Genomic DNA, 17,233 nt, shown 5'->3' with positions numbered 1-17,233 from the left:
AAAATTGACAATTTGTATGGAAACACAAAAGATCTCGAATAGACAAAGCAATCTTGAGAAAGAAAAACGGAACATAGGAATCAGGCTCCCTGACTTCAGACATACTACAAAGCTATAGTAATCAAGACAGTATGGTACTGGCACAAAAACAGAAATATAGGTCAATGGAACTGGACAGAAAGCCCAGAGGTAAACCCACGTACATATAGTCACCTTATCTTTGGCAAAGGAGGCAAGAATATACAGTGTAGAAAAGACAGGCTCTTCAATAAGTGGAGCTAGGAAAAGTGGACAGCTACATGTAAAAGAATGAAATTAGAACACTCCATAACACCATATACAAAAATAAACTCAAAGTGGATTAAAGACCTAAATGTAAGGCCAGACACTATCAAACTCTTAGAGGAAAACATAGGCAGAACACTCTATGACATAAATCACAGCAAGATCTTTTTTGACCCACCTCCTGGAGTAATGAAAATAAAATCAAAAGTAAACAAATGGGACCTAATTAAACTTCAAGCTTTGCACAGCAAAGGAAACCATAAACAGGACCAAAAGATAACCCTCAGAATGGGAGAAAATATTTTCAAACGAAGCAACTGACAAAGGATTAATCTCCAAAATATACAAGCAGCTCTGTAACTCAATATCAAAAAAACAAAGAACCCAATCCAAAAATGAGCAGAAGACTAAATAGACATTTCTCCAAAGAAGACATACACATTGCCAAGAAACACATGAAAAGATGCTCAACATCACTAATCATTAGAGAAGTGCAAACAACCATAATGAGGTATCTCCTCACACTGGTCACAATGGTCATCATCAACAAATGTACAAACAATAAATGCTGGAGAGGGTGTGGAGAAAAGGGTTTCCTCCTACACTGTTGGTGGGAATGTAAATTGATATAGCCACTATGGAGGACAATATGGAGGTTCCTTAGAAAACTAAAAATAGAACTACCAAATGACCCAGCAATCCCACTACTGGGCACATACCCTGAGAAAATCATAATTCAAAAAGAGTCATGTACCACAATGTTCATTGCAGCACTATTTACAATAGCCAGGACATGGAAGCAAGCTAAATGTCCATCAACACATGAATGGATAAAGAAGATGTGGCACATATATACAATGGAATATTACTCAGCCATAAAAAGGAGTGAAATTGAGTTATGTGTACTGAGGTGGATGGACCTAGAGTGTCATAGAGTGAAGTAAGTTAGTAAGAATAAAAGAAATATCGTATGCTAACACACATATATGGGATCTAAATAAACGGTACTGATGAAACTAGAGGCAGGGCAGGAATAAAGGTGCAGATGTAGAGAATGGACTTGAGGACAGAGAGAGGGAAGGGGAAGCTGAGACAAAATGGGAGAGTAGCACTGACATATATACACTACCAAATGTATAATGGATGGCTAGTGGGAAGCTGCTGCATAGCACACGGAGATCAGCTCGATGCTTTGTGACCACCTAGAGGGGTGAGACAAGGAGGGTGGGAGGGAGGCGCAAGAGGAAGGGGATATGGGGATATATGTATACTTATAGCTGATTCACTTTGTTGCACAACAGAAGCTAACACAACACTGGAAAGCAATTATATTCCAATAAAGATATTAAAAAAAACCCTGACCCTTACTCTTCAAGATGTCAATATCACAAAAGGCAAAGCAAGGCTGAGAAACTTTTCACTTTAAAAAAGTGTAAAGAAACATGACATTAAATACAATCCATGGTCCTTTACTGGATAATGTACCAGGAAAAAAAAATAACATAAAGAACAGTATTAGGACAACTGGAAAAATGTGAATATAGGCTATATATAATATACAGTTGATCCTTGAACAACACGGGTTTGAACTGTGAGGGTCCAGTTATGGGTGGATTTTTTTCAATAGTACAATAAATACCACAGTACTACATGATCTGTGGTTAGTTGAATCTGCAGATATGGAACTGCAGATACAGAGGAACTGTGGATGTGGAGGAACTGAATATTCAAAGGGCCAACAATAAGTTATATGCAGAATTTCCACTGCACACAGGGTTGGTGTTCCTGACCCCCATATTGTTCAAGGGTCAACTTAATAGTATTTTACCAATGTTAAATATCCTGAATTTTTAAATCATATTGTGGTTATGCAAGAGAACATCTTTGTTCTTAGGAGATATGCACTTTAGTATTTAGGTACTGCAACTTATTCTCAAATGGTTCAGTAAGGTAATAATAAGGACAATAATATGTTTGTGTGCTGTGTGTGGAAAGAGAGAGAATATGGGAATTCATTATACTATTCTCACAACTTACTGTTTGAAATTTTTTCAAAACAAAAAGTTTAAAAAAACTGATGCTAGATATGTTTTAAACAACATATACACATAAAAATTACCTTTAAAGGATCCACGAGTTCCAAGGTATGTTTTAGGTATATTAAATTTGTTATCTTTGATTCAGCTGCATTAACCTATTAAGATAAAAATCCAAATGTGGACACCATAAATATTTAACACATTAATGGGTTTTCTTCTTGAACATTCTACACTTACATTTCCCATACATTTTTATTTATCAACCTAGGCAGGATAACAGCCTAGACAATGATTACAAATTACTGACCCATCATGATAAGCCTAATACACTAGTCTCCTGTGAGTCTGACAGTGAGAAGAGTTCACCTCACTGTATCCAACTTTCATTTCTATATAAAACCCTTTGTGTCCAGCTTAACCCACAGTAGCAAAAGGAGATACAATTCAATACTGACCAGCACTAAGAGACTAAGATTAATTTTAAAAGGCAGAAAAGACACTGATAAATGGATGATACTTGAAAAACTGAATCCAAACCTCCCAGATAGTTATAGAACATGAATTTCCCTCATCGGTTCCTGTTTATGCAAGTAAAACAATTTTCATAATTCCAGTGGTCCAAACTAATTATAGTTTTTCAAAATAAAGCAACATCAACATTCTAAATTTTATAAATAAATTTTTTTTTTTTTTTTTTTTTTTTTTGGTACGCGGGCCTCTCACCGCCGTGGCCCCTCCCGCCGCGGAGCACAGGCTCCGGACGCGCAGGCCCAGAGGCCACGGCCCATGGGCCCAGCCGCTCCGCAGCATGCGGGATCCTCCCGGACCGGGGCACGAACCCGCACTCCCCGCACCGGCAGGCGGACTCTCAACCACTGCACCACCAGGGAAGCCCTATAAATAAATTTTAAAAAAATCAAATCATACCATCTCCAAAGCCAAACATTGGTACTAAACCTGGGGAAATGAGGAATGTTTGTGAATGGACTAATTTACCAATACTGACAAGGAGTTTTAGGATATTACAATTATGATGTAATGTGCTTGATATAGAGCTGTTTTATTTTTATTGACATATAGTTGATTTACAATGTTGTATTAGTTTCAAGTGTACAGCAAAGTGATTCAGTTTTACATATATATAAAAATATCAAGAATATATAAAGATTAAATAATATGTAATACATATTCTTTTTTTACATTCTCTTCCATTATAGGTTATTACAAGATATTGAGTATAGTTCCATGTGCTATAGTAGGCCCTTGCTGGTTTTCTATTTTATATATAGTAATGTGTATATTTTAATCCCAAACTCCTAATTTATCCCTCCCCCTCTCCCACTTAGTAACCACAAGTTTGTTTTCTATGTTTGTGAGTCCAGTTCTGTTTTGTAAATAAGTTCATTGTGTCATTCTTTGGATTCCACCTAAGTGATATCATATGGTATTTTTTCTTTCTCTGTCTTACTTACTTCACTTATCTTGATAATCTCTAGGTCCATCCATGTTGTTGCAAATGGCATAATTTCATTCTTTTTTATGGCTAGTATTCCATTGTGTGTGTGTGTGTGTCTGCATGTGTATACATGACATCTTCTTTATCCATTCATTCATCTGTCAATGGACACTTAGGTTGCTTCCATGTCTTGGCTACTGTTTTTTTTTCCTTTAATAAATTTATTTATTTATTTTTGGCTGCATTGGGTCTTCATTGATGCACGTGGGCTCTCTAGCTGCAGCGAGTAGGGGTAACTCTGTTGCGGTGCGTGGGCTTCTCATTGCGGTGGCTTATCTTGTTGCGGAGCACGGGCTCTAGGTGCACGGGCTTCAGTAGTTGTGGCTTGCAGGCTCTAGAGCACAGGCTCAGTAGTTGTGGTACACAGGCTTAGCTGCTCTGCAGCATGTGGGATCTTCCCAGACCAGGGCTCGAACCCATGTCCTCTGCACTGGCAGGTGGATTCTTAACCACTGTGCCACCAGGGAAGTCCCTTGGTGCATGTTATCTTTTTGGATTGTTTTTCTCCAGATATATGCCTAGTAGTGGGATTGCAGGATAATATGGTAGCTCTATTTTTAGTTTTTTAAGGAACCACCATAGTGTTCTCCATAGTGGCTGTACCAATTTACATTCCCACCAACTGTGTAGGAGGGTTCCCTTTCCTCCACACCCTCTCCAGCATTTATTATTTGTAGAATGTTAATCATGGCCATTCTGACTGGTGTGAGGTGATACCTCATTGAAGTTTTAATTTCCATTTCTCTAATTAGCAATGTAATTAGCAATGTTCATGTGCTTTTTGCCCATCTGTATGTCTTCTTTGAGAAAATGTCTTTTTAGATCTTCTGCCCATTTAAAAAATTTATTTATTTATTTATTTATTTAGTCTGTGTTGGGTGTTAGTTGCGGCATGCAGGATATTTCATTGCAGCATGCAGGTTCTTCATTGCAGTGCACAGGCTTCTCTCTAGTTGTGGCATGTGGGCTCCAGAGCACGTGGGCTCTGTAGCTGTGGCGCATGGGCTCCAGAGAGCATGGGCTCTGTAGCTGCGGCACACAGACTCTCTAGTTGTAGCATGCAAGCTTAGTTGCCCTGCAGTGTGTGGGATCTTAGTTCCCTGACCAGTGATCGAACTGGCATCCCCTGCATTGCAAGGTGGATTCTTAATTACTGGACCACCAGGGAAGTCCCATTCTGCCCATTTTTTGATTGGGCTGTTTGTTTTTTGATATTGAGCTGTATGAGCTGTTTGTATATTTTGGAGATTAATCCCTTGTCGGTCGCATCATTTGCAAATATTTTTCTCCCATTCTGTAAGTTGTCTTTTTTCTTTTTTTATGGTTCCCTTTACTGCACCAAAACTTTTAAATTTAATTAGGTCCCATTTATTTATTTTTGGTTTTACTTCCATTACTCTAGGAGATGGATCCACAGATACTGCTGTGATTTATGTCAAAGTGTGTTCTGCCTATGTTTTCCTCTAAGAGTTTTATAGTACCTGGTCTTACATTTAGGACTTTAATCCATTTTGAGTTTATTTTTCTGTGTGGTGTTAGAGAATGTTCTAATTTCATTCTTTTACATGTAGGTGTCCAGTTTTCCCAGCACCACTTATTGTTAAAATACAGAAGAGACTGTCTTTTGTGCATTACATACTCCTGCCTCCTCTGTCATAGATTAATTGACCATAAGTGCATGGGTTTATCTCTGGGCTTTCTATCCTGTTCCATTGATCTATATATCTCTACTTTTGTATGAGTACCACACTGTTTTGATTACTGTAGCTTTGTAGTACAGTCTGAAGTCAGGGAACCTGCTTCCTCCAGCTCCACTTTTCTTTCCAAGATTGCTTTGGCTATTCAGGGTCTTTTGTGTTTCCATACAAATTTTTTAAAATTTTGTTCTAGTTCTGTGAAAAATGCCATTGGTAATATGATAAGGATTGCACTGAATCTGTAGATTGCCTTGGGTAGTATAGTCATTTTGACAATATTGATTTTTCCAATCCAAGAACATGGATATCTTTCCATCTGTTTGCGTCATCTTCAGTTTCTTTCATCAGTGTCTCAGTTTTTGGAGTACAGGTCTGTTGCCTCCTTAGAAAGGTTTATTCCTGGTATTTTATCCTTTTTGATGTGATGGTAAATGGGACTGTTTCCTTAATTTCTCTTTCTGAACTTTCATTGTTAGTGTATAGAAATGCAACAGATTTCTGTTTATTACTTTTGTATCCTACAACTTTAACAAATTCATTGATAAGCTCTAGTATCTTAGGATTTTCTAAGTCTGCTATCGTGTCATCTGCAAACAGTGACAGTTTTACTTCTTCTTTTCCAATTTGGATTCCTTTTATTTCTTTTTCTTCTCTGATTGCCATGGCTAGGACCTCCAAAATGATGTTGAACAGAAGTGGCGAGAGTTGACATCCTGGTCTTGTCCCTGATCTTAGAGGAAATGCTTTCAGCTTTTCACCAATGAGTATGATGTTAGCTGTGGATTTGTCATATATGGCCTTTATAATATGTTGAGGTAGGTTCTCTCTATGCCCACTTTCTGTTTTTATCATAAATCGATGTTGAATTTTATCAAAAGCTTTTTCTGCATCTGAGATGATCACATGATTTTTATTCTTCATTTTGTTAGTGTGGTATCTCATACTGAATGATTTGTAGATATTGAAAAATCCTTGCATCCCTGGGATAAATCCCACTTGAATATGGTGTATGATCCTTTTAACGTATTGTTGGATTCGGTGTGCTAGAATTTTGTTGAGGATTTTTGCATCTATGTTCATCAGTGATACTGGCCTGTACTTTTCTTTCTTTATGGTATTGTTGTCTGTTTTTGATATCAGGGTGATGGTGGCTTTATAGAATGAGTTTGGAAGTGTTCCTTCCTCTGAAATTTTTTGGAATAGTTTCAGAAGGACAGGTGTTAACTCTTCTCTAAATGTTCGATAGAATTCCCCTGTGAAGCCATCTGGTCCTGGACTTTTGTTTGAATGGAGGTTTTTAATCTCAGATTCAATTTCAGTACTTGTAACTGGTCTGTTCATGTTTTCTACTTCTTGCTGGTACAGTCTTGGGAGATTGTATCTTTCTAAGAATTTGTCCATTTCTTATCTTTCTAAGAATTTGTCCATTTCTTCTAGGTTGTCCATTTTATTGGCATATAGTTGCTTGTAGTAATCTCTTATGGCCCTTTGTATTTCTGTGGTGTCGGTTGTAACTTCTTTTTCATTTCTAATTTTATTGAATTGAGCCCTCTCCCTTTTTTTCTTGATGAGTCTGGCTAAAGATTTATCAATTTTGTTTATCTTTTCAAAGAACCAGCTTTTAGTTTTGTTATCTTTTCTACTGTTTTTTTAGTCTCTATTTATTTCTGCTCTTCCATTAACTTTGGGTTTTGTTTGTTCTTCTTTCTCTAGTTGCTCTAGGTGTAACGTTAGGTTGTTTATTTGATATTTTTCTTGTTTCCTGAGGTAAGCTTGTATAGCTATGAGCGATTTCTCTTTGAAGCCTCCTAACCTATATCCCCATTGCAAAATACCTGAACTTTTCTAAGACTATATGGATCAATTTAGAAGAAATACTCAAATGAATGTTGTTAGCCCCAAAACAAGTTATCTCGTGCTCTCTTATAACGAATCTCTGAAACTAACTGGAATATTAAAAATAAATAAAATTCACCAAACATAAGACAATTATCATCACTATTACTGAAGAAGAACATCTTCCAAAAATAGCCAAGATACTCTTGAAGAAGAACAGCATGGAAAGACTAACTCTAATGAATATCAACTTATAATAGAGTAATTAAGAAACTGTGGTATCAGCACAAGGGCAGACAGAGAGTCCAATGGTATAGAATAGAGTCTAGAAAGAAAATCATATATGGGCACTTGATTTATGACAAAGGTTGACTGTGGAGCAGTAGGCAAAGGAAAGTCTTCTCCATAAATGGTACCAATACAATTATGAATCTGTACAAGAAAAAATTAAATATGGCCCCTTCTTCACACCACATACAAATATCAATTCCAGGTGGACTGTAAATCTAAACATAAAACAATAAAGCATCTGGAATATAACAAAGAAGAATATCTTCATTACCTTGGATATTCTAACCAAACTTTTATAAGTTTCATAACTGATGATTTGGCACACATTAATCACAGGTTCAAACTAATGGCCAAGTTGTTTACATCTCCCCCATGGTCTGGTTTTTGTGGGCACACAAAAATCACATTAAAATACTCCAACCACAAATCCCACCATCTGTGTTTTGCTTCTTACCAAATAGGGGATGTTTTCACCTAACAAGTTCCTACTACTGCAGTAATTTAAGGTTTTGCAATATTTTTCCCCCAGTCCTCCACCTCCTGAGTAATCCTGGTACCTCCCCATGTGATTCTGCATGACGTACTTCTTTCTCTCAGGAATTTTAAGTAATAAGAATATCCTTTGGACTTCCCTGGTGGTGCAGTGGTTAAGAACCCGCCTGCCAACACAGAGGACATGGGTTCGAGCCCTGGCCTGGGAAGATTCCACATGCCACAGAGCAACTAAGTCCATGTGCCACAACTACTGAGCCTGTGCTCCACAACAGGAGAAGCCACCGCAATGAGAAGCCCGTGCACCACAACAAAGAGTAGCCCCCGCTCACCGCAACTAGAGAAAGCCCGCACACAGCAACAAAGACGCAATGCAGCCAAAAATAAATAAATAAGTTTAGATTTTAAAAGTATATATATACATATAGCCTTTAAATGGCATTAGCCTCTCCATGTCATCACTCAGTGATCTTCATAAATTAAAATCCCACAGGTACAATCAAGACACTGGGGTAGGTAAAGACTTCTTAAGCAGGATACAACAAACACTAACTATAAAGGAAAAAAATAAAGTAGACTATATTTAAATTAAAGACTTCTAATAAGTCAGACAGAGACAAATACCACATGATCTCACTTATACATGGATCTAAAAACAAACAAAAAACCAAACTCATAAATACAGGGAACTGATTGGTGGTTGCCAGAGTTAGGATGTGGGGGAGAGGCAAAATGGGAGAAGGTCAAAAGGTACAAACTTCCAGCTATAAAATAAATAAGTCGTGGTGATGTAATATACGGCATGGTAACTATAGTTAATGACACTGTATTGCATATTTGAAAGTTACTAAGAGTGTAGATCTTAAAGTCCTCATCACGAGAAAAAAATTTAAAACTATGCATGGGGATGAGTGTTAACTATACTTACTGTGGTGACTGTTTCATAATATATATAAAATAATGAATCATAGAAAAAGAATTTCTATTCATCAAAAGACACCACTGACGCAGGATAGGTTCTCCAAAAACCAATTTTTAGAAACCAAATAATTTATTTGAAAAGTAATTCCAGGAAGTATAGGCAAGAGAGTGGGGAAGTAAGAAGGCAAGGGAAGAACATCAATATAGGATGTAATGATGATCCAGTTACCAGTGTATGGTACCATGGCTCAATCATGCTGGAGACCTCTCAGAGATGGTGTAAAGTAAGCTTCAGAAACTACTTCCAGAGGTAAGGAAAATGGGGCAATTGTTCACCAACTTCAGTTCAGTATTTGTCAAGACCTATCACTGGGTCAGCAACTTCCTGATTACTCTCTAGTCTCTCCGGTGGCCAGAGAAAGTCCTCAGGCAGAAAGTTTCAGCTTGCTTGCAGTGAGATGTCTTCCATACACAAAAGTGAATGCCAAGGGGATGTGGGTGGCACACCAACAATGTCTACTCCACAATACTGAGCAAAAAAAGCCAATTACAAAGTGGGAGAAGATATTCACAACACAGAAGCAACGAAGGGCTTATATAAACAGCTCTACAAATCATAAAAGATGATAACTCAATAGAAAAATGGGCAAGACCTTCACAAAAGAAGATAGTCAAATTGTCAATATACATATGAAAGGGTATTCAACCTCATTAACAGGAAAAAGCAAATTAAAACCACAATGAAATACTATTATCTACCAACCACTATGGCTAAGATTTTTAAACTGACAATATCAGGTTTTGGATAAGAGCAATGGGACTTCTCATACCCTCCTGATGGGACTGTAGATTAGTACAATCATTTTGAAAAACATTTTGGCAAACATCATGTTTGCCAAAAGTTCAACTAAAGTTGAAGATACACCTCAAGACTCAGAAGTTCCATTCCTATGTACCCAATAAAAATATGTCCAAAATTTTATTAAGAAGCAGGTATAAAATAATTAAGCAGTATTATTTCTAATTGCCAAAACCTGCCAACAACTCAGAAGTCCAACAACAGTGAACTGAATAATGGCATACTCATACAGTGGAATATTATATAGCAATGGAAATAAATGAGCTACAGCTACATGCAACAACATGACTAAATCTTACAAACACAATGTTGGATAGAAGAAGGCAGATATAAAAAATACACACTGAATGATTCCTTATATTTCAAGTTTTTAAAAGAACAGGTAAAACTAAGTTATAAAGAAAAACAAAAAAGTAATTAATAAAAAGTGGTTTCTTTTTGGAGGGAGGTAGACAATAATGAACAGGAAGGAACAGAAGGGGAGTTCTGAAGTACTGGCAATATCTGTTCCTTTACCTGAGTGGTCATCACATGGGTGTTCACTGTTGTCATGCCTGAATACATTTCTGGCTGTAACAATTGGGTATAACAATTGGATTCTATTGGCATCTAGTGGGTAGAAGCTATGAATACTGCTAAACATTTTAGAATGCACAGAACAGTAAAAGAATTATCCATCCCAACATGTCAACAGTGCCAAGTTTGAGAAATCCTGCTGTGGAGGAGTTGTCTTACTATATTTACACAGGTACTCTCTTAACCTCTTATATCATTAGTGATTTCCTGTTTCTTCTTTCTCTGTCTCTCCTTCCAATCTCTTCCTACCTTAATGGCTTTGAAAAAGTAAACAGCAATGAATCTTACAGTTGCAAGGTATTAAGTGTTGCCCATACCACATGAGCAGAGAGGCAGACTCTTCCCTAGGTGAGTACTCCAGATGAGTATCCAGCCCTGAATGACACTTTAACTACAGTTTGTAAGACCCTAAGCAGAGAACCAAGCTAAGATATGCATAGACTCCTAACTGACAGAAACTGTGAGATAATAAATATGTGTAGTTTTAAGCTGCTCTAGTTGAGGTCATTTGTTATGCAGCAATAGAACACTAATACAGTCTCTTTACAGCTTGCTTCTTCAAAGCCAAGAAGAGAAAGAGTTTCTTCGTGGAGAACTGGGAGACAATTCTCTACTGGCCTTTTGTGTTTTTGCATATCTTATGAGCAAAGGCACTGACTGCCTTTGTTCTGGACAGACTTTTCAAGGATATTTATATAGTGAATAGCCTTGAAAGATATAATGTCTCCTTCTACAGCAAAGGGCAGGTTTGCTTACAGTCTCAGAAGATAAAGATGGTGCCTCTCTGCATAATAGCAGACAAATATGCTTACTGCCCATTATAAAAGATTCAGGTTCCCTAAGATCAGCAATTCTCTCCTGTAAAACTCTGTATGTGCAGGTATCACCTAGCCCTCTTCACATCGTCCTGTGGGAAAAGGAGCTTGGAGAATCAGTGCAAGAAAATGTTGATACTCTGGATATTGCCATTGTGAGTATAAAGTCCTTTCTCTCTGACCTAGGAGTCTGTGTCTTCTGTCAGCATGTATGAAACTGTGGCAGGCTAACTTGTTAGCTTTCAAGTAGGGTAGAATATCAGATACCTTACAGTTCCTGATAATACTATGCTGTAATTGCTTTTTTTTAACCAAAATCTCAAAATGAATGATAAATTCCTTTGGATTAGAGATTTACTTCTTACTGTATCCCTAGCACTCATTACAATGCTTGGGAAAATAACTTGTTGAATTAATTAAAGAAGGAGCCATGTACTACATACTCTATATGGCAGTCTGAAATCAATGGAAAAAAATTAAGTTATTCAAAACAAAGCAAAGAAACTTGGGTAAAAACTTGAAAAAAATTCTTTGATATCAAGGTTTTCAAATGTTGCAGGAAGTATTTTGGATGTTTATAATGGAAAACACAAACATTCTTAATGCAATACATTAAATTGTAAGGTTATAAACACTGCATAAAAAGAAAAGACATTTGGATTAATTAAAATAATAAATTTAAGTTTTATTCTCAATGAATACTTATGATCAGAAAATATGCATTTTCTAAAATCAATATTCTTAAAGAGAAAATATGAGAATTCATCTTAGGCAAACAATTGCATACTGGAAATTTTCAGAGAACATTCAGAAGTTTAAGCCAATCATAAAATTCAGCCAAAAGAACATTTAGTTCACCCGCAAGCTTAAGCAAATAATGCAATTTAACCAGCACAAGTCTGAATTAATTTAGTAAATATCATGTTTAATTAAGATATATATATATATATACGCTTATATTAAATGAAGGAAAAGCCTCATTTAAAATATATCTTCAGATGGTTAAGGAAACAGCAACTGAGAAACAGTATAAGGAATACTGAAATTCATGAATTATGTATAAAGTCAATATATTGCTTAAGTTTCCTTAAAAGTTAGTACATCTCATCTGAAAAGTATTTTTTTTACTTTATTTTTTTCCTTTTTTTAAAATGTTTTATTGGAGTATAGTTGATTTACAATGTTGTGTTAGTTTCAGGTATGGAAAGTATGTTTTAAAAAGCCTCCACAAAGGACAGATGTGCTGGTTAAGGAAAAAATGTACAACTATGACTGATGCCCCCAAAACTAAAAAGGGTGGGAAGTAACACTGGCCCATAAAAACCTTATGGAGCTAGTTACAGATTGCCTTTTCTAGACTGGAAAAAAAGATGCCAGATTCTCAGTTTACAGAATTACCTTACACTTAGCCCACTGGGCTTTTCTAAAACCTGACAGTCAAACTGATTACAGAAGCTGGTTATTTAATCACAGATATTTCCCAGAGAGCTAGTTGGCTAAACTGATATTCCTTTCTTAATATAACCAGAAACAGTCTAATGCAAAAACATGTTCAGCTGACCCTTGAACAACACAGGTTTGAACTGCATGGGTCCACTTAAACGCAGATTTTTTTCAATAAATACACATATGTACTGGAGATGTATTTTCTCTTCCTTATGATTTTCTTAATAATGTTTTCTTTTCTCTAGCTTACTTTATTGTATGAATACAGTATAAAAACATATAACATACAAAATATGTATTAATCAGCTGTTTATGTTATCAGTAAGGACTCCAGTCAACAGTAGGCTATCAATAGTTAAGTTTGGGGGAAGTCAAAAATTATATGAGGATTTTCAATTTGCAGGGGGTCAGCACCCTTAAGCCTCATGTTGTTCAAGGGTCAATGGTATATTACTAATTCTTATAGCCAGCGCAACTAAATCATGAATATGTATGACTGTGTAATACTACACATTACACAAGGTGACAACAAAGAGACTGCTCTCAGGTATAATCTGATAATTAATTCTTTCCTATAATAAAATATTACCTGAATCTAATGATGAGGAAACATCAGACAAACCCAAATTGAGCGAAAATACATACCCATAATTTTCAAGTGTCAAGGTGATGATTGAAGACTAAATAAACACAAAAACTAAAGGCAATGCTTGATTCTTAACTGAATCCTTTTTCTATAAAGGACATTATTGGCAGGACTTCCCTGGTGGTCTAGTGGTAAAGAATCCGCCTTAAAATGCAGGGGATGCAGGTTCGATCCCTGGTCAGGGAACTAAGATCCCACATGCTGCAGGGCAACTAAGCTCATGCATGCCTCAACTAGAGAGCCTGTATGCTGCAAACTACAGAGCCCACACGCTATGGAACCCACATGCCATAACTACAGAGCCCACGTGCCCTGGAGCCTGCATCCCACACCTAGAGAGAAGCCTGCGCGTTGCAACAGCCTGTGCGCCACAACAAAATATCCCGCATGCCTCAACGAAGATCCCACATGCCATAACTAAGACCCGATGCAGCCAAAAATAAATAAATAAATAATAAATACATCTTAAAAAAATAATAAGAGATATTATTGACAAAATTGGAAAAACTTGAATGGGGTCTGAGGATTAAATGTTATTAAATGGTATTATCATCATTAATTTCCTTATTTTGAAGGTTCACTGTTGTTGAATAGGAGAATAGCCTTGTTGTAAGAAATACTAACGTATTTGAGAGTGACAGAGCATCATGTCAGCAACTAACTCTTAAAATTTTCAGGAAAAAAAGTTCTTTGGGGCTCCCCTGGTGGCGCAGTGGTTGAGAGTCCGCCTGCCAATGCAGGGGACACGGGTTCGTGCCCCGGTCCAGGAAGATCCCACATGCCACGGAGCGGCTGGGCCCGTGAGCCATGGCCGCTGAGCCTGCGCGTCCGGAGCCTGTGCTCTGCAACGGGAGAGGCCACAACAGTGAGAGGCCCGTGTACTGAAAAAAAAAAAAAAAAAAAAAAAAAGAAGAGTTCTTTGTAATGTACTTGCAAATTTTCTGAAGATTTGAGATTTTATTTAATTTTTATTTTCACTTTCTAAAGATGCTGAAACCAAAAGGTCTTACATGCTTCCAGAGAATGGAGGGGGCAAATATGTCAGTCATATCCAAAATTCAGGAGTCTCAATGGTTTCAACTTCTCAATAGGAATATTATAAGCTACAAGACAGTGGGGAAATGCCTCCTAAATTCTGAAGGAAAATTACTTCCTGACGAATTCTATTTTCAGCGAAACTATCAATCAATCATGAGGAAATGAGAAAACATTTCAGACATATAAAGTCTCACTCTTTCTCAAAAAGTTACTAAAAAATGTGCTCCATGAAAAGAAGAGAGTAAGTCAAAACAGAGGAAGACTTGGGATATAAAAAACAAGAGATCCAGGACTTCCCTGATGGTCCAGTGGTTAAGAATCCACCCTTCAATGCAGGGGACGTGAGTTGGATCCCTGGTCGGGGAACTAAGATCCCACATGCTGAGAGGTAAGCCCACGCGCTGCAACTACTGACCATGTGGGCCACAACTAGAGAGAAGCCCATGTGCTGCAACAAGGACCCTGTGCGCCACAGTGGAGGATCCTGCGTGCCGCAACTAAGACCCAATGCAGCCAAAAATAAAATAAATAAACAAATATTAAAAAAAAAAGAGATCCAACATAGGAAAGACAAACAATGATGTTGAAGAGAAATCTGGGGTCATAGCTGTATACTAGTGCAAGAGAGGTAACCAATCCAGATTGGAACAAGTTTGAAACCTGTGGGAGTGACATCTTCCAGAGGTTGAAAGTGACTGAGTACCTGAAGTGAATGAATGAATACTGAGAGGATATTTAGAATATACTGAAAGGATATTTATATAGTTGGTGAAAACATCTATGCTTGAATCAGTAAAAGTACAAGGTAAACCACACACAAAAAAAGTTATTAATTCTGGGGGAAAAATGTAAAAAGTTGTGCATGCTCAGTTCTGTGTAGCATGGATAGTCATAATCATTTTGATCTAACTAAAATTATGTTATAACCTTACTGGGTGAGGGGAAGTAGGGAAGTGTCCATGTTTATAGAAGGAAAAGGAAAGAAAGCTAAAGAGTCATCCTTCTGGAAGGGAATTAACATGTAATATCAAAGGATATATCAAGAAAATGAAAAGGCAACCCAATAAATGGTAGAAAATATTTGTAAATCATATATACAATAAGGGACTTATATCCAGAATATATAAAGAACTCTTACAACTCAATAATAAAAAGACAATCCAATCAAAAATTAGCAAAGGATATGAGTAAACATTTCTCCAAGGAAGATATACAAATGGCCAATAAGCACAAGAAAAGGTGCTCAACATCATTAGTCATATCAGCGAAATGCAAATAAAAACCACAAGAGACTACTTCATACCCACTAGGATGACTAGAATCAAAAAGTCAGATAATAACAAATGTTGGCAAGGATGTGGGGACCCTCATAGACTGCTGGTGAAAATGTAGAACGATAGTCACTTTGGAAAACAGTCTGGCAGTTCCTCAAACAATTAAACATAGAGTTACCATATGAGCCAGCAATTCCACTCTAGGTATAGATCCAAGATAAACAAAACTTACATCCACACAAAAACTTGTATATAAATATTCATAGCAGCATTATTAATAATCAAAAGTGCAAACAACTCAAATGTTCATCAACTGATGAACAGATAAACAAAATGTGCTGTATCTATACAATGGAATATTATTTATCAATAAAAAGAATCAAATATTGATGTATGCTACACTATGAATTAACCTGAAACATTATGCTAAGTGAAAAAAGCCAAACATAAGAGACTACATATTGTGTGATTCTATTTATATGAAATGTCAAGAATAGGCAAATCTAAACGAACAGATAGATTAGAAATGCCAAGAACTGGTGGGAAGAGGATTGGGAGGGATGGAAAGTGATTGCTAATGGGTACAGCATTGCTTTTTGGGGTGATGAATACATTCTAAAATTGACTGTAGTGTTCGTTGTACAACGATGAATATACAAAACATGGTTAAACTGTATATACTTCAAATGGGTTAAGTATATGCTTTGTGAATTCTACCTTGATAAAGCTGTTATATTTTAAAAAATAAACTGTGTGATATATGTAGAAATAAAATATATGACAATAGCCCAGTGGGAGGAATGGGAGGAATGGCAGCATACTACCATTAAGGTTTTCTTTTTCAGCTTTATTGAGGTATAACTGACATATAAAATTGTAATATATTTAAAGTGTACATTGTGGTGATTTGATGTACATATACATTGAAAAAGGATCCCCCCATCTAGTTAATTAACGCATCCATCACCTCACGTATTTATCTTTCTTTTTGTATGTGAGAACATTTAAGATTTACTCTCTTGGCAAATTTCAATTATACAATACAGTGTTATCAACTATAGTCACCATGTTTTATATTTGATCTGCAGATCTTATTCATCTTATAGTTGAAAGTTTGTACCCTTTTACCAACCTCTTCCTATTTCCCTGATCTGCAAGCCCTGGCAACAACTTTTCTACTCTCACTTTCTGTAAGTTTGCTTTTTTTTTTTTTTTTTTTTTTAGATTTCTCATACGCGAAACCAAGCAGTATTTATCATTTTCTGTCTGGCTTATTTCACTTAGCATAATGCCCTCAGTGCTATCCCCGTTGCCACAAATGGAAGTATTTCCTTCTTTCTCACGACTGCATAATATTCCAGTGTGTGTCTCTGTGTGTGTGTATCTTGGCTATTGTGAATAATGCTGCAATGAACATGGGAGTGCAGATATCTCTTAGACATCCTGCTTCTATTTCATTTGGATATATACTTAGAAGTGGGATTGCTAGATCATATGGTAGT

The 17,233-nt window shown here is 36.6% G+C and overlaps 1 protein-coding gene across 2 annotated transcripts in view; it reads right to left on the bottom strand.

Moving 5' to 3' along the window:
* MSH4 (mutS homolog 4) overlaps positions 1-17,233 on the bottom strand; it is an 86,016-nt gene that overhangs the window by 37,986 nt on the left and 30,797 nt on the right. For both annotated transcript variants that reach the window (XM_082612768.1, XM_082612769.1), the window contains exon 9: positions 2,405-2,479. In XM_082612768.1, the coding sequence (XP_082468894.1) occupies positions 2,405-2,479 (75 nt within the window). The remainder of the gene's footprint in view (positions 1-2,404; positions 2,480-17,233) is intronic.

The sequence above is a fragment of the Mesoplodon mirus genome, assembly GCF_964341445.2.
Source record: "Mesoplodon mirus genome assembly, chromosome: 3".
NCBI classification, from domain to species: domain Eukaryota; kingdom Metazoa; phylum Chordata; class Mammalia; order Artiodactyla; family Ziphiidae; genus Mesoplodon; species Mesoplodon mirus.
Note: the sequence above shows the minus strand (reverse complement) of the source record. Positions and strands in the feature narration are given on the sequence as shown.